We start from the raw sequence: 25,975 nt of genomic DNA, 5'->3' as shown, positions 1-25,975 counted from the left end.
AATCTATGTGAACATCGCCAAACTGTCTCACTGGGCTCAGAGCCGCTTTCACATACAATACAGTTCATGGGCTAAAATATTAGGTATTTTATGGCTAACAGTTGCATTGTATTTTATGGCTAACTTCTAACAGTTGCATCCCAAATGCCACTCTATTTAGTGCACTTTTGACTAGAGTCCATTGCGTTTCTCAAGTAGTGCCCTATACATATATGGTTGCAATCTAAGAGTTGGCTACCAGTCCTATTTATAACCTCGGAATTGTAGTTCTAGGTTGATCCTACCTTGTCACACACTGTCCTATCAGTGCATGGTCTGAGGCAGGCTGTGACTGCCTATTGGAGGCTCAGGGGGGGATAGAGACTAGCATGAGCAACAGCCTTGTGACTGACTGGGACTGTGCATGTCCCTCCTCGTCCCTCCGTGTGCACATTTGGTAAGCTATGATGAAGAGCCCCCCGTCAGGCATTCAGGGGTTGTGTAAGAGGAGCATCTCAAGAGAATACACATGCAGACGGCGGGGGTAGTGGTGGGGATGTTTGGAGTTATAAATCATATTAGCATAAAACGAACTAGGCTCGCAGTCACATGCTCTTATCGTGATACTGGCCCTTCACTAAAGGAGCATGTTTTCTCCCTTTAATGGAATCCATGGACAAGCACTGGGCCTACATTCCTACACGACTTCCTTTTACCCAGTTGGATATGACAGTTTATCTGACAGAATACATTACATTGCTCTTCAGTCAATAGCGCTGAAACATTTGAAACCTGAGTTAGTGTCAGCGGTGTATTCATGTGGCTGTGATTGTCCTTGGGGCGTTTGGCAATCAGTCTTTCACCACAGTGACTAGTCTCAGTGACAAAGCCATAAACAAAAGACACATCCGGCTCAGGATCTGAATGATTTGCCTTCCCTCTCTTACAGGACAATACAGCACATTAATGTTGAACATTCAGACTACCGAAATAGAACGGAAGTCGTTTTTATGTCCTTTATGTCCTATGTGGCTCGAGGGCTTCCTGTCAACCTTGCTGAAGGACACAGCAGCAGTAGTGATGTCCATGGGGCATTATGCCACCCTGCCACCCTCAGGTCTCTGTCTCCCTGTCCACTCCCCCACTCTGCTCTGCACCACATCACCACTACCACATGAAGGTCCTCTACAGCCTGCGGACGCATCTTTAGGAGCCTGCTGTCTTCTTTATGTTGTCCTGCAGCCCCCTGTCCATCTCTGTTTGTTAGAGAGAGGGAGAGAGAGAGAGAGAGAGGGGGATCGGGGTGGGATCCAATCAGCTGGTTCTGAACCAAATCCACTGTGCCAACCAACACAGATAATTACAAAGGGCTGTAAATAGACATGCAGCCTTTCCCCTCTCCTTCCTTCCCTTCCTCCATCCTTTACCACTCAATGGGGTGATGGGTGGTGGGAGAATAAAGATGGGGAATAGGTAGTCTAGCAGTTATGAGCGTTGGACCAGTAACTGAAAAGTCATTGGTTTGAATCCCCTAGGTGAAAAAGCTGTCGACCTGCCCTTGAGCAAGGCAATTTACCTTGATTGATCCTGTAAGTTGCACTGAATAAGAGCGCCTGCTAAATGACTAAAATGCCAATGTAAATCATTAGAAAGGCAAAAGGGGAGGGGCTGACACAAAAGGCCAGAAATACAGAACCAGTCTAAAGTTTGGACACACCTACTCATTCAAGAGTTTTTCTTTATTTTTACTATTTTCTACATTGTAGAATAATAGTGAAGACATCATCACTATGAAATAACACATATGGAATCATGTAGTAAACAAAAAAGAGTTAAACAAATCAAAATATATTTTTGATTTTAGATTCTTCAAAGTAGCCACCCTTTGCCTTGATGACAGCTTTGCACACTCTTGGCATTCTCTCAATCAGCTTCACCTGGAATGCTTTTCCAACTGTCTTGAAGGAGTTCACACATATGCTGAGCACTTGTTGGCTGCTTTTCCTTCACTCTGCAGTCCAACTCATCCCAAACCATTTCAATTGGGTTGAGGTTCACGGTGGGAACCACACATGCGGAGGTCATCCATTCACGTACTCTGCGTCTCACAAAGACACGGCGGTTGGAACCAAAATTCTCAAATTTGGACTCATCAGACCAAAGGACAGATTTCCACCAGCCTAATGTCTATTGCTCGTGTTTCTTGGCCCAAGAAAGTATCTTCTTCTTATTGGTGTCCTTTAGCAGTGGTTTCTTTGCAGCAATTTGACCATGAAGGCCCAATTCACACAGTCTCCTCTAAACAATTGATGTTGAGACGCGTCTGTTACTTGAACTATGTGAAACATTTATTTGGACTGCAATTTCTAAGGCCGTTAACTCTAATGAACTTATCCTCTGCAGCAGAGGTAACTCTGGGTCTTCCTTTCCTGTGGCGGTCCTGATGAGAGCCAGTTTCATCATAGCGCTTGATGGTTTTTGTGACTGCACATGAAGAAACTCTCAAAGTTCTTGAAATGTTCCGGATTGACTGACCTTCACGTCTTAAAGTAATGATGGACTGTCATTTCTCTTTGCTTATTTAAGTTGTTCTTGCCATAATATGCACTTGGTCTTTTACCAAATAGGGCTACCTTCTGTATACCACCCCTACCTTGTCACAACACAACTGATTGGCTCAAACGTATTACGAAGGAAAGAAATTCCACAAATTAACTTTTAACAAGACACACCTGTTAATTGAAATGCATCCCAGGTGACTACCTCGTGAAGCTGGTTAAGAGAATGCCAAACGTGTGCAAAGCTGTCATAAAGGAAAAGGGTGGCTATTTAGATTTTTTTAACACTTTTCTGGTTACTATTTTTTTGAATGTCTTCTATTGTCTTGACTATTATTCTAAAATGTAGAAAATAGTAAAAATAAAGAAAAACCCTGAAATGGGTAAGTGTATATGCTTAAATTTTTTCTATTAAAAACCGCAGTCTCGGGCTTCCCAAGTGACACAGTGGTCTAAGGCACTGTATCGCGGTGCTTGAGGTGTCACTACAGACCCGGGTTAATTCCCAGGCTGTGTCACAACCGGCCGTGACTGGGAGTCCCGTACAATTGGCCTAGCGTCGTTTGGGTTAGGGGAGGGTTTGGCTCATCGCGATCTATCATCTCCTTGTGGCGGGCCGGGTGCTTGCAGGCTGACTTCGGTCGTCAGTTGAACAGTGTTTCCTCCAGCACGTTGGTGCGGGCGGGTGTTAAGAAGTGTGGTTTGGCGAGTCATGTTTCGGAGGACGCGTGACTCGACCTTCGCCTCTCCCGAGCCTGTTGGGGAGTGGCAACGATGAGACAACATCGTAATTGGATATCACAAAATTGGGGAGAAAAAGGGACAAAAAATACAATTTAAAAAAATGTTCCACAGTCAATGTGGAAATAGTGTTCTTAATGTATTAACATAATGTTTTGATGAACATCATGCTGTGCCTGATGATGGTAGATGTTGTGTAACTGAGTCTTGTGTTAAGGCAATATGTGTTGTTGTGATGGTCAGTGGAGGAAGAGGAGTGTGGATTAAGACAGTAAGCAGAGTCCTCTCCCACAGTCTGGACTGGACATTCTGTTTGAACACAGAAGTCTTGTTGTCTGGACAGCCACTGATGCATCAACACATCAGAGCCTGCACACCGGCGTGTCTTTGGACAGACAACACACACACACACACACTCATTACACACCACATTAAATGAGAATGACGCAATGTGATAGAAGGAGGTTAGCTGTGGCTTCAGGGCCGAATCAGCCTACCTAACACATGTCCACACACACACACACCTTTTATTTCCTCTTTCCCTTCTGTTGTATGTATGATGTGTTTGTTTTTGTGTACCTCTACACCGTAATATAGATTTCAGTGGCGTACACCTAGTGCATTCACATAGGCTTTGAGAACGTGTCTGTGCGTGCATGCATCGTTGCGTGTGTGTTTATTCCCTCTGTGTGTCGTTTGTTTCCTTGAGGTGCGGGGGTGGAGGTATGTTAGTATGGGTTTTATGTGGTACTCACCTTCCACATCTGTCACAGAGAGCAACCACTCAGTTGTCAGTGGCTGGCTGTTGTACATTCCTTGATTCCCATGTGTGTACCTCAGCGCTGCGCTAGTCTTATCATCCAAACAGGCAAATAGCCAGCCTCTGATTTAGTCAACTGTATTGGAAGCTACAGAGAAAGGAGGGAGGGAGGGAGGGATGCACTATCAGCTGACAACTGTCCTCCAAGCTAGGCTAACACTGCTCCTTCTCACGTGTGTGACATCTCGTGGTGGAAGGCAGGGGACCACATGACTGGAGTTGATGTCCGCCCTCCATGCCGTCTCTGTGGGCGAAAGACAGACAGCAGTGGGCCGTCCTCACCCAGCCGGGGGCAGACACAGCCAGGCCTCTACCCAGCATGGTGAACATATGCCTGGGGCTCCAGCGTTGCCCCTTTACTCCTCAGCTCCACCGACCAATCATAAAACTAGGCTGCATCTCAAATGGCACCCTTTTCCCTGGTCAAAAGGTAGTGCACTATGTAGGGAATAGGGTGCCATTTGGGATGGAGCCACAACACTCATCTTAGAGAGGATGAGGGGGAGGGGCTGGTTGTCAATCTGATATCAAACCCTGAGACAGATGGCTGTCAGGACTGCTGCCTTCCCTATTGTTATTCTGTCTCGTCCATCACAGATGCCCCATACATACATACATACAGTATATCACAAAAGTGAGTACACCCCTCACATTTTTGTAAATATTTGAGTATATCTTTTCATGTGACAACACTGAAGAAATTACACTTTGCTACAATGTAAATTAGTGAGTGTACAGCTTGTATAACAGTGTCAATTTGCTGTCCCCTCAAAATAACTCAACACACAGCCATTAATGTCTAATCCGCTGGCAACAAAAGTGAGTACACCCCTAAGTGAAAATGTCCAAATTGGGCCCAAAGTGTCAATATTTTGTGTGGCCACCATCATTGTCCAGCACTGCCTTAACCCTCTTGGGCATGGAGTTCAGTTAAACCGCTGTATGGTCTTGGCCTCCGTGCTGCAGCTCAGTTTCAGGGTCTTGGCAATCTTCTTATAGCCCAGGCCATCTTTATGTAGAGCAACCAATATTTTTTTTCAGATGCTCAGAGAGTTCTTTGCCATGAGGTGCCATGTTGAACTTCCAGTGACCAGTTAGTATGAGGGAGTGTGAGAGCCATGACACCAAATGTAACACACCTGCTCCCCATTCACACCTGAGACCTTGTAACACTAACGAGTCACATGACACCGGGGAGGGAAAATGGCTAATTGGGCCCAATTTAGACATTTTCACTTAGGGGTGTACTCACTTTTGTTGCCAGCGGTTTAGACATTAATGGCTGTGTGTTGAGTTATTTTGAGGGGACAGCAAATTGACACTGTTATAAAAAATAAAATCCAGAAAATCACATTGTCGGATTTTTTATGAATTTATTTGCAAATTATGGTGGAAAATAAGTATTTGGTCAATAACAAAAGTTTATCTCAATACTTTGTTATATACCCTTTGTTGGCAATGACAGAGGTCAAACGTTTTCTGTAAGTCTTCACAAGGTTTTCACACACTGTTGCTGGTATTTTGCCCCATTCCTCCATGCAGATCTCCTCTAGAGCAGTGATGTTTTGGGGCTGTTGCTGGGCAACACAGACTTTCAACTCTCATTTCTATGGAGTTGAGATCTGGAGACTGGCTAGGCCACTCCAGGACCTTGGAATGCTTCTTACGAAGCCACTCCTTCGTTGCCCGGGCGGTGTGTTTGGGGTCATTGTCATGCTGAAAGACCCAGCCACGGTTCATCTTCAATGCCCTTGCTGATGGAAGGAGGTTTTCACTCAAAATCTCACGATACATGGCCCCATTCATTCTTTCCTTTACACGGATCAGTCGTCCTGGTCCCTTTGCAGAAAAACAGCCCCAAAGCATGATGTTTCCACCCCCATGCTTCACAGTAGGTATGGTGGGTATGGTGTTCTTTGGATGCAACTCAGCATTCTTTGTCCTCCAAACACGACGAGTTGAATTTTTAGCAAAAAGTTATATTTGGTTTCTGGTTTCATCAGACACGTCTGGCACTGCAGGATTTTGAGTCCCTGGCGGCGTAGTGTGTTACTGATGGTAGGCTTTGTTACTTTGGTCCCAGCTCTCTGCAGGTCATTCACTAGGTCCCCCCGTGTGGTTCTGGGATTGTGATCATTCTGGGATTGTGATCATTTTGACCCCACGGGGTGAGATCTTGCGTGGAGCCCCAGATCGAGGGAGATTATCAGTGGTCTTGTATGTCTTCCATTTCCTAATAATTGCTCCCACAGTTGATTCCTTCAAACCAAGCTGCTTACCTATTGCAGATTCAGTCTTCCCAGCCTGGTGCAGGTCTACAATTTTGTTTCTGGTGTCCTTTGACAGCTCTTTGGTCTTGGCCATAGTGGAGTTTGGAGTGTGACTGTTTGAGGTTGTGGACAGGTGTCTTTTATACTGATAACAAGTTCAAACAGGTGCCATTAATACAGGTAACGAGTGGAGGAGAGAGGAGTACTCTTAAAGAGGTACTGGTCTGTGAGAGGTCTGTGAGAGCCAGAAATCTTGCTTGTTTGTTGGTGACCAAATACTTATTTTCCACCATAATTTACAAATAAATTCATAAAAAATCCTACAATGTGATTTTCTGGATTTTTTTTCTAATTTTGTCTGTCATAGTTGAAGTGTATCTATGATGAAAATTACAGGCCTCTCTCATCTTTTTAAGTGGGAGAACTTGCACTATTGGTGGCTGACTAAATACTTTTTTGCCCCACTGTACGTACATACATACATACTTACATACATACATACATACATACATACATACATACATACATACATACATACATACATACATACATACATACATACATACATACATACATACATACATACATACATACATTTATACATACATACACATACATACATTAATTTTGGCCAATGCCTCATGACAGAGCTGGTGTAATTGAGTCAGGTTTGTAGACCTCCTTGCTCGCACACACTTTTTCAGTTCTGCCCACAAACTTTCCATAGGATTGAGGTCAGGGCTTTGTGATGGCCACTCCAATACCTTGACTTTGTTGTCCTTAAACCATTTTGCCACAACTTTGGAAGTATGCTTGGGGTCATTGTCCATCTGGAAGACCCATTTGCGACCAAGCTTGGACTTCCTGACTGATGTCTTGACATGTTGCTTCTATATATCCACATAATTTCCCTTTCTCATGATGCCATCTATTTTGTGAAGTGCACCAATCCCTCCTGCAGTAAAGCACCCCCACAACATGATGCTGCTACCCCTGTGCTTCACAGCTAGGATGGTGTTCTTCGGCTTGCAAGCATCCCCCTTTGTCCTCCAAACATAACGATGGTCATTATGGCCAAACAGTTATATTTTTGTTTCATCAGACCAGAGGACATTTCTCCAAAAAGTACGATCTTTGTCCCCATGTGCAGTTGCAAACCGTAGTCTGGCTTTTTTATGGTGGTTTTGGAGCGGTGGCTTCTTCCTTGCTGAGCGTCCTTTCAGGTTATGTCGATATAGGACTTGTTTTACTGATATAGATACCTTTGTGCCTGTTTCCACCAGCATCTTGACAAGGTCCTTTGCTATTGTTCTGGGATTTGCACTTTTCACACCAAAGTACGTTCATCTCTAGGAGACAGAACACGTCTCCTTCCTGAGCGGTATGTCGGCTGCGTGGTCCCATGGTGTTTATACTTGCGTACTATTGTTTGTACAGATTAACGTGGTACCTTCAGGCGTTTGGAAATTGCTTCCAAGGATGAACCAGATTTGTGGAGGTCTGCAATTTTTTTCAGAGGTCTTGGCTGATTTCTTATTATTTTCCCATGATGTCAAGCAAAAGAGGCACTGAGTTTGAAGGTAGGCCTTGAAATACATCCACAGGTACATTTCCAATTGACGTCAATTAGCCTATCAGAAGCTTCTAAAGACATGGCATAATTTTCTGGAAATTTCCAAGCTGTTTAATGGCACAGTCAACTTAGTGTATGTAAACTTCTGACCCACTGGAATTGTGATACGATGAATTATAAGTAAAATAATCTGTCTGTAAACAATTGTTGGAATTTTTTTGTGTCATGCACAAAGTAGATGTCCTAACCGACTTGCCAAAACTATGGTTTGTTCACAAGAAATTTGTGGAGTGGTTGAAAAACGAGTTTTAATGACTCCAACCTAAGTGTATGTAAACTTCTGACTTCAACTGTACATACATATGTCATCATACCTGTAATATATACTAAATAGCTAGTCTTCACTCGTTGTGTTATATGGCTATATTATATTGCAGGTCCTTGGCTTTGTGAGGACAGTGGTACTATGTATAAGGTCTCACCTCTTGATATGCTGTTTGTTATGACCTACTGTATAGCAACCACCTAGAACCACCCATGTTTTAGCATCTACTACATTACCAAGCTCAGCTGTGACTTTGCGTAGATATGTCTTATGGGTCGTAATGTACCAGACAATCTCCTCTCTTTCAGAGGTGACCGTTGTTATGGGATCAATTTCCTTTTTTTTCCAAGGTGTGTGTTATTACGAGGTCAATCTCTTCTCTGTCTAAGGTGTGTGTTATTGTGTCCTGATATCTCCTCATCCTCCTTTCATATCCATGGTGTGTGTTGTAACGATGTGTTGCAGTACGCATGCTCAGGGCAGGTCTGGCGACCCAGAGATGATACTGATGATTGATCCTGGCGGTGGGATAAGTACCCAGCTCAGCACCGGCCCACTGAAACGCAGCCAGCTGGAAAATTAGAAATCTCTTCATCCCTGGTCCATTTGATATCCGGTATCATCTTCCCAGCTCGTACGGTGCAGGCCAGGCACTCCCCTCTCACAGCCAATAAATCTGTAATTAAATGATGTGTGTGTGTGTGTATACGTGAGCGCCCGGTGCACGTACTTGAAGGATTAGCTCTGGCAGTGGGGTGATAGGATGTAGGGGGGTCGTGAAGGGGGATTGCTCACATGTCAAGCCCCCCTTACCTCACACCTTACCCCCACCTCCCACCTTACCTCCCATCTCACACCTTACCTCACACCTCCCACCTTACTTCACAGCTTACATCCACCATACCTCATACCTTACCTCACATCTCACAACTTTTCTCCCACCCTACGTCACACCTACCTCACACCTTACTTCACACCTTACCTCCCACCTCACACCCCCACCTTACCTCACACCTTACCTCTCACTTCCCAACTTACCTCACACGTTACCTCCCCACTTTCACACCTTACCTCCCACCTTACCTCACATCTCCCACATCTCACACCTTACCTCCCAAACCTCACACCTCACCTCCCACCTTACCTCACACCTCCCACATCTCACATCCCACACCTCACACCTCACCTCCCACCTTACCTCACACCTTACCTCCCACACCTCACACCTTACCTCACGCCTTACCTCACTCCTTACCTCACTCCTTACCTACCAAACTCACTGGTAGTGAGAAGAGACAGAAAACGAAACATCAAAGGGTCTCTCATGATTGTTCTGAGTGTTTGTCTAACCCTGTTGTGTTGTTGTGTTCCATCCAGGCACCTCTGCCCAGGGCAACCCCCTCCTGGCCTCCCTGCCTGTCCCGGGACGGCCCCTGCAGCCTCACCTCGACCTCAAGCACTTCCTGCCTTTCAGGCTCAATGGATCGTCCCCCCTCAGCCTCTTCCCTAACTTCAGCACAGTGAGTTACACAGCCCGGCATGGCACATCAACATCACCTAGTCATATCTACGTAACTCCCACGCTGCTGGTGTGAACTCAAAATATCTTTTGGTCTGTAAAATATTCTGTCATTTTCATGAGCTTAAGATGTCTGAAAAAATAGGCTACTCAAAGTGCCTGATGCCATTACCTTCAATTCCAATATATCTGTTAGTATTATAGAGTCACGCCCACCTATGTGCGGACATTGTCAAAGGCTCCACCCACTGGACAGGTAGGGAACCAAGGTGACCAGAAGAATACAGTATCGGTTCTTGGGGGATTTAAGAGAAGGGAAGTAAGAGTGAAATTGTTAAGAGATTTGTAAATTCAAATATAGTTAATGTATTTGAACTGTACTCTAAGTTAAATGTACTCCAAATAGAAATAAGCACATATAATAATTTGAGAGTGTGGGAAGGGCTGTATGGAGGGGGTGGGAAGGGGATATATATTGACAATGTATGAAATTGAAAATGCTTGATTATCTACCATGGAAAAATGATACAAACAAATATAATTGAAAAATAACTGTAAAAAATAGAGTAATGAGTTGAGTAGAATACAATTACATTATTTTCTTATTTGCATATTCTGACATGTTCTACTTTTGGAAGACCTCGACATCGCTGTTGTTTTGTATATATGTTGTTGTTGACTGTTTTGCTTTGAAAATCTTCAATAAAATGTTAGAAAGAAAGAATGCCGTACAGGGGAGGAGGGGTTGAGTGAGCTCACATTGAGCTGCTGACTGGGTGTCCAGGGATTCTGATGATGTGATATTCAACAACCATACTACTGTTTTAATGACAGTTTTATTGACCGTTGACCCCTCAGCCCCTCACGGTGCTAGAATTGTCTCCCGGTCCCACAGACGCTGGTTACAGCCTGTAGTCGTTGGAACTTTTCATTTCTCCTGGGCATTGAGGTATAATCGTTATTCCTAGAGTGTTTTCCCCCTCAACATCGTGGAAGATTTAATACCAGCAACCCAGAGACAAGCCCACCTATCTTTTGTTTTTAAACAGACCTATAAGCCACACAGCTTTACACACCTGCAGTCTGCTGGTTACATTGCTTCAGATGCTTCTGTGTCTAGAATTAAGAAATGGTGAGTTTTTGATCCTTCTCTTACAGACTGTGTGCGTGCGTGTGCGTACGTGCGCGCGTGCGTTCACTACATGACCAAGAGTATGTGGACTTCTGCTTGTCAAACATCTCATTCCAAAATCATGGGCAATAATATGGAGTTGGTCCCCCCTTTGCTGCTACAACAGCCTCCACTCCTCTGAGAAGGCTTTCCACTAGATTTTTGAACATTTCTGTGGGGACTTGCTTCCATTCAGCCAATAGTGAGGTTGGGCACTGATGTTGGCCGATTAGGTCTGGCTCGCAATCAACGTTCCAATTCATCTCAAAGGTGTTTGTTGGGGTTGAGGTCAGGGCTCTGTGCAGGCCAGTCAAGTTCTTCCACACCGATCTCTACAAACCATTTCTGTATGGACCTCGCTTTGTACAAGGGGGCATAGTCATGCTGAAACAGGAAAGGGCCTTCCCCAAACTGTTGCCACAACTTTGGAAGCAGAAAATCATTTAGAATGTCATTGGAACTTAGGGGCCTAGCCCAAACCATGAAAAACAGCCCAAGACCATTATTCCTCCTCAACCAAACTTTAGAGTTGGCACTATGCATTGGGGCAGGTAGCGTTCTCCAGGCAGCCGCCAAACTTAGATTAGTCTGTCAGACTGCCAGTTGGTGAAGTGTGATTCATCACCCCAGAGAACGTGTTTCCACTGTTCCATCTGACGCTTGATATTGGGCATGGTGATCTTAGTCTTGTGTGCGGCTGCTCGGCCATGGAAACCAATTTCATGAAGCTCCCGACTAACCGTTATTGTGCTGACGTTGCTTCCAGTGGCAGTTTGGAACAACTCGGTAATAAGTGTTTCCACTTAGCAGCTGAGCCATTGTTGCTCCAGCCCTTACAGTTGACCGTGGCAGCTCTAGCAAGGCAGAAATATGACAAACTGACTTGTTGGGAAGGTGGCGTCCTATGAGCCACATTGAAAGTCACTGAGCTCTTCAGTACAGACCGTTCTACTGCCAATGTTTGTCTATGTAGATTGCATGGCAGTGTGCTTGATTTTATACCCCTGTCATAAACAGGTGTGACTGAAATAGCCAAATCTACTAATTTGAATGGGTGCACACATACAGTGGGGCAAAAAAGTATTTAGTCAGCCACCAATTGTGCAAGTTCTCCCACTTAAAAAGATGAGAGAGGCCTGTAATTTTGAGAAAGAAAATCCTGAACATCACATTGTAGGATTTTTAATTAATTAATTTGCAAATTATGGTGGAAAATCAGTATTTGGTCACCTACAAACAAGCAAGATTTCTGGCTCTCACAGACCAGTACTTCTTTAAGAGGCTCCTCTGTCCTCCACTCATTACCTGTATTAATGGCACCTGTTTGAACTTGTTATCAGTATAAAAGACACCTGTCCACAACCTCAAATAGTCACACCCCAAACTCCACTATGGCCAAGACCAAAGAGCTGTCAACGGACACCAGAAACAAAATTGTAGACCTGCACCAGGCTGGGAAGACTGAATCTGCAATAGGTAAGCAGCTTGGTTTGAAGAAATCAACTGTGGGAACAATTATTAGGAAATGGAAGACATACAAGACCACTGATAATCTCCCTTGATCTGGGGCTCCATGCAAGATCTCACCCCGTGGGGTCAAAATGATCACAAGAAGGGTGAGAAGAAAATCCCAGAACCACACAGAGGGACCTAGTGAATGACCTGCAGAGAGCTGGGACCAAAGTAACAAAGCCTACCATCAGTAACACACTACGCCGCCAGGGACTCAAATCCTGCAGTGCCAGACGTGTCCCCCTGCTTAAGCCAGTACATGTCCAGGCCCGTCTGAAGTTTGCTAGAGAGCATTTGGATGATCCAGAAGAAGATTGGGAGAATGTCATATGGTCAGATGAAACCAAAATATAATTTTTTGGTAAAAACTCAACTCGTCGTGTTTGGAGGACAAAGAATGCTGAGTTGCATCCAAAGAACACCATACCTACTGTGAAGCATGGGGGTGGAAACATCATGCTTTTGGGGCTGTTTTTCTGCAAAGGGACCAGGACGACTGATCCGTGTAAAGGAAAGAATGAATGGGGCCATGTATCGTGAGATTTTGAGTGAAAACCTCCTTCCATCAGCAAGGGCATTGAAGATGAAACGTGGCTGGGTCTTTCAGCATGACAAACATCCCAAACACACCGCCCCGGCAACGAAGGAGTGGCTTCGTAAGAAGCATTTCAAGGTCCTGGAGTGGCCTAGCCAGTCTCCAGATCTCAATATTTTTTTCCAGAATAAGTTGCAAATAAATTCATAAAAAATCCTACAATGTGATTTTCTGGATTTTCTTTTCTCATTTTGTCTGTCATAGTTGAAGTGTACCTATGATGAAAATTACAGGCCTCTCTCATCTTTTTAAGTGGGAGAACTTGCACAATTGGTGGCTGACTAAATACTTTTTTGCCCCACTGTACATTTTGGCCATGTAGTGTATCAGAATGACTATTCATATTGACAACTACAATTTGCCTATATAGTGTACACTGCCGTTCAAAAGTTTGGGGTCGCTTAGAAATGTCCATTACAATAACATCAAATTGATAACAAATACAGTGTACTGTAGACATTGTTAATGTTGTAAATGACTATTGTAGCTGGAAACGGCTGAATTTTTTAATGGAATATCTACATAGGCGTACAGAGGCCCATTATCAGCAACCATCACTCCTGTGTTCCAATGGCACGTTGTATTTGCTAATCCAAAATGATCATTTTAAAAGGCTAATTGGTCATTAGAAAACCCTTTTGCAATTATGTTAGCACAGCTGAAAACTGTGGGAGAAGTGAGACTGATTCACACAGTGGAAGGATGAGGAGCATGGGGAAAGGTGGAGGGTCTAAGAGCGTGCATGTGTCCTGTATCAGATGGTGGTCTGGGAGCGTGCACGTGTCCTGTATCAGATGGTGGTCTGGGAGCGTGCACGTGTCCTGTATCAGATGGTGGTCTGGGAGTGTGCACGTGTCCTGTATCAGATGGTGGTCTGGGAGTGTGCACGTGTCCTGTATCAGATGGTAGTCTGGGAGCAGGCACATGTCCTGTATCAGATGGTGGTCTGGGAGTGTGCACATGTCCTGTATCAGATGGTGTCTGGGAGTGTGCACGTGTCCTGTATCAGATGGTGGTTTGGGAGCGTGCACAAGTCCTGTATCAGATGGTGGGCTGGGAGCGTGCACGTGTCCTGTATCAGATGGTGGTCTGGGTGTGCATGTGTCCTGTATCAGATGGTGGTCTGGGAGTGTGCACGTGTCCTGTATCAGATGGTGGTCTGGGAGTTTGCACGTGTCCTGTATCGGATGGTGGAATTATGTTAGCACAGCTGAAAACTGTGGGAGAGGTGAGACACAGAGATCTGTGGTGCTGATTCACACAGTGGAAGGATGAGGAGCATGGGGAAAGGTGGAGGGTCTAAGAGCGTGCACGTGTCCTGTAACAGATGGTGGTCTGGGAGCGTGCAAGTGTCCTGTATCAGATGGTGGTCTGGGAGCGTGCACGTGTCCCTGTATCAGATGGTGGTCTGGGAGTGTTCACGTGTCCTGTATCAGATGGTGGTCTGGGAGCGTGCACGTGTCCTGTATCAGATGGTGGTCTGGGAGTGTGCACGTGTCCCTGTATCAGATGGTGGTCTGGGAGCGTGCACGTGTCCTGTATCAGATGGTGGTCTGGGAGTGTGCACGTGTCCCTGTATCAGATGGTGGTCTGGGAGCGTTCGCGTGTCCTGTATCAGATGGTGGTCTGGGAGTGTGCACGTGTCCTGTATCAGATGGTGGTCTGGGAGTGTGCACGTGTCCTGTATCAGATGGTGGTCTGGGAGTTTGCACGTGTCCTGTATCGGATGGTGGAATTATGTTAGCATAGCTGAAAACTGTGGGAGAGGTGAGACACAGAGATCTGTGGTGCTGATTCACACAGTGGAAGGATGAGGAGCATGGGGAGAGGTGGAGGGTCTAAGAGCGTGCACGTGTCCTGTAACAGATGATGGTCTGGGAGCATGCAAGTGTCCTGTATCAGATGGTGGTCTGGGAGCGTGCACGTGTCCTGTATCAGATGGTGGTCTGGGAGTGTTCACGTGTCCTGTATCAGATGGTGGTCTGGGAGCGTGCACGTGTCCTGTATCAGATGGTGGTCTGGGAGTGTGCACGTGTCCCTGTATCAGATGGTGGTCTGGGAGCGTGCTCGTGTCCTGTATCAGATGGTGGTCTGGGAGTGTGCACGTGTCCTGTATCAGATGGTGGTCTGGGAGCGGTCACGTGTCCTTTATCAGATGGTCATCTGGGAGCGTTCACGTGTCCTTTATAGGATGATGGTCTGGGAGCGTTCACATGTCCTTTATCAGATGGTCATCTGGGAGCGTGCACGTGTCCTTTATAGGATGGTCATCTGGGAGCGTGCACGTGTCCTTTATAGGATGGTCATCTGGGAGCGTTCACGTGTCCTTTATAGGATGGTCATCTGGGAGCGTTCACGTGTCCTTTATCGGATGGTCATCTGGGAGCGTGCACGTGTCCTTTATCGGATGGTCATCTGGGAGCGTGCACGTGTCCTTTATAGGATGGTCATCTAGGAGCGTTCACGTGTCCTTTATAGGATGGTCATCTGGGAGTGTGCACGTGTCCTTTATCGGATGGTCATCTGGGAGCGTGCACGTGTCTTGTATCGGATGGTCATCTGGGAGCGTTCACGTGTCCTTTATAGGATGGTCATCTGGGAGCGTTCACGTGTCCTTTATAGGATGGTCATCTGGGAGCGTGCACGTGTCCTTTATCGGATGGTCATCTGGGAGCGTTCACGTGTCTTGTATCGGATGGTCATCTGGGAGCGTTCACGTGTCTTGTATCGGATGGTGGGGTACAGACTTTCCAAGTGAAAGGCTCCCTCTGTATGTGATCACCGGCAGACCACCACCCACAGCCACCGGTCACCCAGGAAGCCCGGTGAGAAAACCTGCCTAGCCAATCACAAAGCCAGGGAGTAAACTAGCCAACCAGTCAGAGCAGCAGTATTAGTAGTAGTAACAGCTGCATTATTCATACAACCTGCCTTCCAGCACAGAAAAAAATACACCACCAGAAAACGACAGTATCACCACACAATGAAGTCATCTATGAACCACTACTTCTCTAGCATACAGCTAGCAGATGTGCTACATAGCCTTTCGCTTGCCACCAACTCCCTAGAATTCAACCAGCATTCAAGAGTTAATAACAGCAAATGACACCCACCTCAGACTTCTGGCACAGAATAATTAGACTATAGCGGCTATGTGACCTAGCTAATATAACACACAGCAGACCAATACAGCTATGGCATTAATCACCAGGACCCTTCCCCCTCTTCCAGTCTCACCTTTCCGCTTTCCTAGGATGTGTCCTAAATGACACCCTATTCCCAGTTTAGTGCACTACTGGCCCTGGTCAAAAATAGTGCACTACATAGGGAATAGGGTCTAATTTGGGACTCCAGCCCCAGTCTCAATGGTGACATTCAGGTTCTCTGGGGCCCGGTGAGGCAGAGGCACACGTTGTTCGGGGCGTGTGCAGGGGGAAGATGAATGCACCTGTCTCACGAGCTAAATAGACCCCAGTCTCCCCCTGCACCTCCCCTGCACCTCAATCATCGTTTCAGCTGCGGCCCGACATGAGATAGCTCCTGTCTGCAGAGGGGGAGGGGGGAGAGAGGAAGTGGGCCGAACAATAGGTGCCTTTATACCGGCCTGTTCAGGATGGCTGCGGGCGAACAATGGCCACATTCTCTCAGCTCCCTAAAACAAATAGTTGTGTGCGGCGTACCCTGTGAAGGTGGCCAGAGGGCACAGTGTAGAGGAGCTCTGTTTCGGCTTCGGAAGGGAAAGGTTAGTTGCTCCCCGAGGTAGCAGCACTGCACCGCGTTGTTTAAGGAGCCAGAATAGAGGGGTGTAGGGTTACCCTTGAGGGAACAGAGGGTAAGCAGTGTTGCACAGGGTGGAGGATGCAAGACAGGTGCTTTTAAGGTTGTTTCTATTCCACACCCCACCACACCTGGCCTTTTGAAAACAGATTATTTAGAGTCAACACAGAAACAGAGCTGTGTGTGTTTGTGTGTGTGCTCATGCCTGTGTTTGTATTGAGGGGCAGCCATTGTTTAGTGTTGTGTATCAGACAATAGCCCAGTGCCATCCACACACACAGCCACTGTTGTGAAGTGATGCCAGGGAAGACGTATATCTGGTTACACTGAGTGTAACATGGCTTGCCCAGCACTTTGTTCCAACCCAGCCCTCCACAGCGGGCACAGCCACCCCCCACCTCCCTCTCTGTCTCTGAGGAGAGGGCAGCGCGGGGCGAGCCAGACGCCTGGCTGGGGAAGGATCCCAGGGTGATTGTTATATTTGATACCGTGCTGATGGGGGGTCCACACTGAAATCAGCTGTCGTCATGCAATCCAGCCATTCTAATCAAGCCCAGAGCAGTCCCTCTGGCTCTGGCCTCACACCCCCTATCAGCTGTGATGGTGAGAGAATATCTTCCCTCTCTCAGGAATCGCTGCAGGCTTTAGGCACGTAGACAGTAAAAGTCATGTGACCTGTCATCTATATTGTCTGCCCAAAGTCCCTTTCTCTAACTGCTTCCCACTATACTGCCCTGGATCAGAGCTCGCATGCCGTGGCATCCTCAGGCTGACGTTAGCTGCGTCTCCAATTCTCCATGCAGTTTTGTTGTGGTCAAACCCAGTGGATTTATAAGGGTATCAGGGGTCAGAGGTCAGAGGTCGCGGATGGACTGATAGATTTAGCCCCTGGTCTCCTGTCTGTCCTGCAGATGGATCCGGTGCAGAAGGCGGTGATCAACCACACGTTTGGCGTCCCTCAGCCACTCAAGAAGAAACAGATCATCTCCTGTAACATCTGTCACCTGCGCTTCAACTCCCCGGTAAGAGAGAGAGAGAGAGAGTGTGTGTGTGTGTGTGTGTGTGTGTGTGTGTGTGTGTGTGTGTGTGCGTGCGTGCGTGTGTGCGTGTGTTTGTCTGCATGACTGCGAGAGGGAAAGGGAGAAAAGAGAGAGAGGGTGATTAAGAGAGAAGGAAAGTGAGTTGCAGACTTTAGTTGGTAGATTTGACAGTTAGAAGAAATCAACATTTATTTGTTCCTTCCAGCTATCTTCTTTAATGTTTTAAGAAAATAAAGCCGTTCCAAATTACCTGAGCTCTTATCATCCTCACTGACTCACAGCAGCTTATCTGTGGCGGCTGATAGGGAGCCCAGTCGGGCTCTGAGCGTGCATGCGTGTGTTTGTGTGTGTGTATCCATACGCTCGTGTGTGTGTTCCTCTGTGTGAAATGTTCTTATTATTCAATCGGAAGGTATTCATTTGCTTTTCTGTATTCCTGGATATCTGAAGTGGTGTGCGTGGGTGTGTGAGTGTACTGCGGTAGGTTGTATTGGTGCGAGGGATTAGACAGCAGGGAAAGCTTCCATTTATCAGCAAAGAGCAGAAACAATCACGAGCCCAGGCAGGAGCCAACATTCTCAACTCCTCTCTTGATTTCTCCCATTCCTGCCACCTCAAACACACACACACACACACACACAGTCACACAGTCACACAGTCACATACACACAGTCACATAAACAAACAACCAATGAAATGGGATGTCTTATACACACAAACACCTAAGAGTTGGGCTAATGCTGATTTTAAAAAAACTCTCTTTCTCCCTGTCCCCCTCTCTCTCGCTCTCTCACTTACGCATACACACAGAGGAACACACAAATACTGTTTCACACACACACATCCTCTGGAGACTTGATCTTCAAAGAGGAGCAGAGACACAGAAGAGGGTGAGCTGAGGCTGAGGGGGAAAGGAAAGCAGAGTAGACAGTGGCAGGCGTTCTCTCCAGGCTTCACACGGCAGAGCAAATCCCATTCCCATCCTCCCTCCGTACAATGGGAGTTACAGCTGGAGAGAGGTGTCAGGTCTGGGGGTCTGAGGTGGCAGGAGGGGGGGTGAGAAGACAGGGGGGCACGGAGCTTTAAACAGCCTATTATAGGGAGGAGGAAAACTTCCTCAGTCAAACTGTAAATAAACTTTCAATGGAAAATTATCTAAGTATTTATTTGCGGTATATTGTATACTATTTATTATTAGATATTGTTTATTAGCTCCACGTTCTGTAGTGTTTATTTGAAATATAAAGAATGTTCGTTGTGAACGTACATTCGATGTAGCACATTGAATCGTCAGATAGGGATCGAGACAGAAGCCTTATTTAGAGAATGTGTAATAAAGAATGTATTCAACTTCTATAGCGCTTTTCATGACAGAAAGAGTCTCAAAAGCCTGCATTCATGTCTGGTAGTGTGACGTGACAGTCAGTGCCTTTTAAAATGCTACGTGCTCATGCTAATGTTCATTTCACACTCCCTGTGTCTCCCTGTCTCTCTGTGTGTCTCGTACTGTATGGCTCGGAGTTGGACTGGAGAACGAAGAACGTAACGGGGGCTGAAAGAGAGCAGAGCTGATTTGTCACAGCACAATAATCTCATAAGCATTTTCACGGCCGATCAGTCAGACGACATGGTGAAATATTATAGTCCAAGTAATGTTTAAAGAAGTGTTGATGGCTGCTGGTGGTTTATTTATAGCCAGAGCTCCCGACACAGAATGGTAGGTACATCATTTGGTTTGTTAATATTGTACACAGTGTACATATTTAACTGCATATATCCAAAGAGCATGGTTCTGATGGATCTGATCTGCCTTGGTTTTTACTTTTACCCACATTGCTTTGTTGTCATATGAGGTGTGTGTGTGTGTGTGTGTGTGTGTGTGTGTGTGTGTGTGTGTGTGTGTGTGTGTGTGTGTGTGTGTGTGTGTGTGTGTGTGTGTGTGTGTGTGTGTGTGTGTGTGTGTGGTACCATGGCTATTAAGGTTATTATGGAGGCTGAGGCAGTTGAGAGAAGATACAAAACCCAAAAGGAGCACCAGTGTGTTGTATTCATTCTAATGAGAAGGTCTCATTGTGTGAGAGAAGCTTAATTGAACAGGGTGAGTCACTTCCACGCTTCTCTCCAGCATTTAGGATTCCTTCATTGGCTTGCCCATCAAAGTAGAACCCACTCTTTCTCTTCATTCTAATTTCTTCCCCACAATTCATTTCAGGTCTATTTGCGGCTTGGGTTATTTTATTACTTATTTGCATTTATATGGCAAGGTAGGAAATTCTTTGAATTCTAAAGAGGAGCTGGATTGAGAGACGGCTGTGAGTTGATCATTGTGAGTTCATGACAGAGCAGAACAGCAAGAGTGAGGAATGCATTTACTTGATCAATTCTGAGCTAACTATTTGTCTTGCTGTTTGTGCAGTAGCCTTGATATTTCAGTTACCATTGTTTCAGCCAATCAGCACCCAGGAGCAAAATTATTAAAAACTGTATATATTTTATTATTTATATATATATTTTTATCAGTTTGGTGCAATTTTCATTTTCAACTCTTAGTACAAAAGCGCATCAAAAAATACAACACACAAAATCATACAGTCACTTTTTCGCCAAACTTAATCAGTGTTTCATCTAGAAATAAATGTTTCCCATTTCAATACATCTATATATGAAGTCATTTCACAATGCAATGCTCACATTACTTTTGATATGATTCTCTTCTCTTTTGTAAAAATATATTTTACTATTACTTAATCCGTTTGGTAAACCTATAGATTTGACATGTGCACTGGTTTGTCTGCTACAGATTTAGAGAACAACAATAGATAATGAAAATGTATGTCTCTAAAGTAGAAACATAAATAGTATAATATATACTCGAATGTACTACTATGATGATCACTAATGATTTTACATCACAGTAAAAAAAAAAAGAAAGTCTGATCCAATATTGACAAGATTAAGAGAAATACTGTTTGTAATGAATCAAATCCAAGTTTATTGGTCGTGTACACATATAAGCAGATGTTACAGCAGGTGCAGTGAAATGCTCGCATTTCTTGCTCCTACAATGCAGTAATACAATATTAATACAATACCAATACAATACCAATACAATATCAATACAATATCAATACAATACCAATACAATATCAATACGCAAATCATCCAGAAAGTCCAAAACAAGAAAGAAATGCATCCCCAGAATGAAGTTGCTCTGGTCTTTTTGACACTGGCTGACACAGTTCTGTAACACCCCAGTGGGATTTGAACCCACAACTCTGGTGTTGCTCGTGCCATGCTCTTACGAACTAAGCCATGTCCAGGAACACTCTACAATACATGTAAAAAAAAATATATACATTACTGTAAAGTACAATACAGGATTACAATACAGGTGGAAGATGTATGATTGCCATCCGCCTAAGTGTACCACCCTCCTTCAGGGCCTCGAGGAGGCATGCAAATAACATCAATCCAGACCAGGCTTCGATTCGCCATACCGAAAGGTTTTCCCCCAGGTGTGTGAATAATAAGGATATTTACTGCGATTTCGATGAGAACCTATGGCAAAATGCTCAAGACAGTCTTCATGCAAACTAGTGCCTGCTAAACACAATCTTTCTGTCGTTTATTTCATTTGTTACATTGTGAAATATGTCTTTAAAGGATCACACCTTTGATCACACGTGGGATAGAAATGATGGAAATTTGATGTTCAGTCAATTTTAATCGGCAGCGCAAGTGTATTGCCTAATGTGAAAACAGCGTAATGTGCTGTAATTTACAGTACTGTAGCATACTACATTCAAATAACAATTTTTTTCTATTGGATTCACTGGTAGTTAAAATAACTACATTGAGAAGATATCATTATGTTGTGTTTAGGTGATTAAACTAATGTACTCATTATATTTCACAGTAAACTTATATTTTGGATCAAATGGCTGTGTGGTGAAAGAAGTCTCCAAACAAAATGAACGCACAATGAAAGTTTTTGAATGTAAGACTGGCTGCGTTACAAGTGCTACCAGGTTGGGAGTTTTGTGCGAAGAGTTTTAAATTCACCACATACTTGTGAAAATTGTACCGAACTGTATTCTTACAGTAATGAACATTAGTCTAGGTGAAAGCTTGAACTACCTGACACCACTCCACCCAGTCCTAATGCAGTTTGTCAAAACAAACAAACATAATTGGATATATGGTGAGGTTCTGTTTGTGTGTGTGAGAGAGAGAGAGAGAGAGAGAGAGAGAGAGAGAGAGAGAGAGAGAGAGAGAGAGAGAACGCATGTGTCACTGTCTGTGGGGGGTCTGTATGTGTTTGTGGGGTCATGCAATGCTTGCTAGTCATGTATCCTTCTTTGTAGTCATCTCTCCAACAAGACTGAGCTGGTGATAGTCCAATACAGGTCTCAGCTTCATCTGTTTACATTTTAATGAGAGATCTCTGTATCGATTCATCTGCTATTTCTATTTGCTCTGATAGCAGGGGGATTTGCCCAAGGATTGAGCTGGGTCATGACAATTATTACAATGTGAAGGTCAAATGTGCAGCAGGGTGTGTATGTCCTTTTTTGGAGAATGTATGTCTGTGTTTTGAGTGTGTCTGAGAATGTGACAGAGTGTGTGTGTGTTCTCTGTTGGGTGTGTGCGCAGTTCATTTGTGTGTGCACATGTGTGCACAGTATGCTTGGTATGTAGTGTGTTGTGTTTGTGTGGTGTGTGCGTGCGTGCTGTTTGCAGGGTCTGTCTCAGTGTGCCTATTTAATATTCTGATTGTCGAGATGGGATCCTGTCTCCTTTTTGCACATTACACATGCAATTATACCTCTGGCCTCCCACTGTGCCAGTGCTCTTATCAGGTAGGAACAGACTCTCTCCTCTACACAGGCAGCAGTGTGTGTTGGTGTGTGTGTGTGTTCATACATGTGTCAGGTTCAAATACGTATTTGAATATTTGTTATTTAAATAATTATTTTCTGTGTATTTGAATATTTTCAAATAATGTGGCCCGAATCAACTACTTCCATTTAAAAGTATTTTCAAATAATGTTCTATAAATAGCCTATTACAAATGCCTGGGTTAAATGCATGGGAGTGTATTTGAGTCAGTGTATTGGAGTAAATACTTTCTACGGGTAAATACTTTCCAAATACTTTCCAAGGGTATTTCCAAATACATTCCAATATTCAACTACTTGTCTTTTCAAATAAAAAATCTAAATATTCACTTCCAAGTATCTTTGAAAGTAACTGAAATGTCCTAAATTGAATTTGAACCCAGGTCTTGTGTGTGTGTGTGTGTGTGTGTGTGTGTGTGTGTGTGTGTGTGTGTGTGTGTGTGTGTGTGTGTGTGTGTGTGTGTGTGTGTGTGTGTGTGTGTGTGTGTGTGTGTGTGTGTGTGTGTGTGTGTGTGTGTGTGTGTGTAAAGATGAAAATGTCATCTCAATTTTTGCAGAGGTACTGTATATTTGAGTGTTTTTAAAAGTGCATGTCTTACAGCAATATATGGATAAGTGCTACTGCTAACCTTCCTGTGGTGTTTCTGCTCTCTGTGGGGTCCCTTCCAGAACCAGGCAGAAGCACACTATAAGGGGCATAAACATGCCCGGAAGCTGAAAGCCATGGAGGCCCAGAAGAACCGTCAGCGTCGACTTGGGGAAGCCACGTCCACAGGCAGGGAGAGAGACCGGGAACGAGACCGAGAACGGGACAGAGAGAGGGCTAAGACTGCTGCGACTGTTACACTTCCCACTGAGACCCTCCCCGCACTCATGGACACAGGCCCGATGGAGGCAACAAGTAAGTTAACTGATAGTGAGAGGGAGAAAAGGGAAGAACAGAAACCTACCAATATTCACTCTGTGTAGATGATCTTGCTTTCAATTTTTCTCTACTTTTTCTGATGATGTTTCCTGCTTTTCCCCTTTGCTCACTTATCTTCCCTCATCCCTCTCTTTCCCCCTTTACTCTTCTCCATCCTACCTCTTATCCATCTACTCTCTTTCCATCACTTTCCACCTCTAATCCCTCTATCTTCCTTTCATCTGTCTTCTCTCCTCCCATTTCTCTCCGGTCCTCCCATCTTCCTCCTCCTCCATCCCTCTCCCTTCATCTCATCCCTTTCCCTCCATCCTTCTCTCATCTCTTCCGGTACTTTGTCATTATTATTTCTTGATGCTACCCTGTCGCTCCCTGCACCCTCTGTTTGCCCTGCTTATAGAGAAAGGCCTGGTCCCTGTACAGGAGTTCCTAAAGAGTTCTGTGAAGTCAGGGAAGGATCTGACTGCAGCACACTTATATAATCGGTGTCCCAAATGGCACCCTATTCTCTATTCACAATAGACCCGACTAGACTATGGATGTATCTCCTGAGTCTGGGACCAATACATGTAAATGTAGCCGTGCTCTTTTGATGAAGTCAGTAGAGAGCATCCATTACACCATTACATTAGATGATTGATCCCATTTAAATTCAGAAGCCCTGTTTATCCATCTGTAGCGATGGGACTCGAGGATCTGTTTGCTAGATTAGTTTCCTCCTCTATCCTGTATATCCCGCCTTTATCCCTCCCTCCCTCCATCTATCCCTTCACCATTCTGGCCTGAAAAAATATTACTGTTAAGACCTGCATTTCAAACTAGTTTCTTTCTGATGCTAGAGGGAATATTAGTGAGGATTGATAGGAAGGTATCAGGGTGAAGTGAGGTGTGGGTTGGGAGAGAGTCTACACTTTACTTTCCCCCAGCGCCCCTCTCTCTCTCTCTCTCTCTCTCTGAGAAACTGGACAAAGGAATGGGAGCAAGATAACGCTCTCACTCATCAAATCTAATATAAATATTCTGTCATCGTAGAGAGAGGTCTGAAAGGTGGGTTGCAGCGGCAGGGACGAAAAGAGTAGAAAATGAGAGAAGATGAAATGACTGAAAGGTAGAGAGAGAGAGATGGGGTAGAGGAGAGGGGGAACAAGAGAGGCGGTGGAAAGAGAAAGTAGATAAGCTGTGCCTGTTTTTTTAATGTTGTCAACCATTTTACAGTTCTGAGGCAATTTTGCAATGAGGTACGCTCTTTAATAAGCCACATTGTGTGATTGGCCCGATGTGAAATTGAAATGCAGCAGAGCGAGCCAGTGGCGGCGAGCGCTACAATGCCAAGCTGTAATTGGAGAACACTCAAAATTAACACTGAAATGATCTCTGTCTGTCATCAAACTCAGCATGGCAGGTGCCAATCGGACTAAAATGCCCGTGTTGTCACCCATTGAGAACCAATCAAGGAATCGATTCCATCATATCCACACTAGTCGACTTTACAGACATTGCCATTGGATGATCCCATGCAGCTGTGTTAGAAGTTAGAACACTGGCATGTGTCATGTAATCTACACCTCGATTAGACTGTTATAAAGGATGATTATTATTTTGTTGAATGATTTTCCACTTGAAAAAGAGAGCGAGAGAGAGATCGGCATACTGGTGCCTAGAGACACTGGGCCTGGCATCGTCAATGACAACCATCAATCACCTCCACGTTTGATTGACTCTTTTGTTGAAGCTGTCTCCAAGGGGAACAAGACTCAGACATCTAATGATGAAATATAGTGTGGATTTCCCTTGAGGAAGTTGTCCATTTTCTTTAAGAGTGTCACGGACTAGTGATTCTAGACAAGCTGGTGTGTGCGTGTGCGTGTGTGTGTGCGTGTGCGTGTGCGTGTGTGTGTGTGTGTGTGTGTGTGTGTGTGTGTGTGTGTGTGTGTGTGAGGTCTCACCACTTCTCCGCTAGTGAGTGAGCTTGTTTTAACAGTCTTCTAATCAGAATATTATTATAGCTACTAGCTCTATGACAACAGTCAGCTCTGTCATGTAGTCAATACCCTCTGACGCTACAGTTTACAGATACAGTATTCAGATACTGCACGGTTTACAGTCTGAGCCCTACACACTGATTTAATTGGACTGTTCTGCCTTTCCATGGTCAAATAAGCGAGTGACTCGCAACAAGACATCGATCTGAACATCGATTCTTTGCAGGAGAGGGATTTGTAGCCCTCCACTCCTCAGACAGTGTGGGGCTCTTCACTGCCAATACACTGGCCTT

General features: G+C 44.9%; 1 protein-coding gene across 2 annotated transcripts in view; it reads left to right on the top strand.

Annotated features, from left to right (window-relative positions):
* Positions 1 to 25,975, top strand: part of LOC112225983 (zinc finger protein 385C-like) — a 211,588-nt gene that overhangs the window by 171,589 nt on the left and 14,024 nt on the right. For both annotated transcript variants that reach the window (XM_024390153.2, XM_024390154.2), the window contains 3 exons: positions 9,644 to 9,786; positions 17,752 to 17,862; positions 23,448 to 23,679. In XM_024390153.2, coding sequence (XP_024245921.2) covers positions 9,644 to 9,786; positions 17,752 to 17,862; positions 23,448 to 23,679 — 486 coding nt within the window. The remainder of the gene's footprint in view (positions 1 to 9,643; positions 9,787 to 17,751; positions 17,863 to 23,447; positions 23,680 to 25,975) is intronic.

Source organism: Oncorhynchus tshawytscha, linkage group LG27 (assembly GCF_018296145.1).
Source record: "Oncorhynchus tshawytscha isolate Ot180627B linkage group LG27, Otsh_v2.0, whole genome shotgun sequence".
Taxonomy (NCBI): Eukaryota; Metazoa; Chordata; class Actinopteri; order Salmoniformes; family Salmonidae; genus Oncorhynchus; species Oncorhynchus tshawytscha.
Note: the sequence above shows the minus strand (reverse complement) of the source record. Positions and strands in the feature narration are given on the sequence as shown.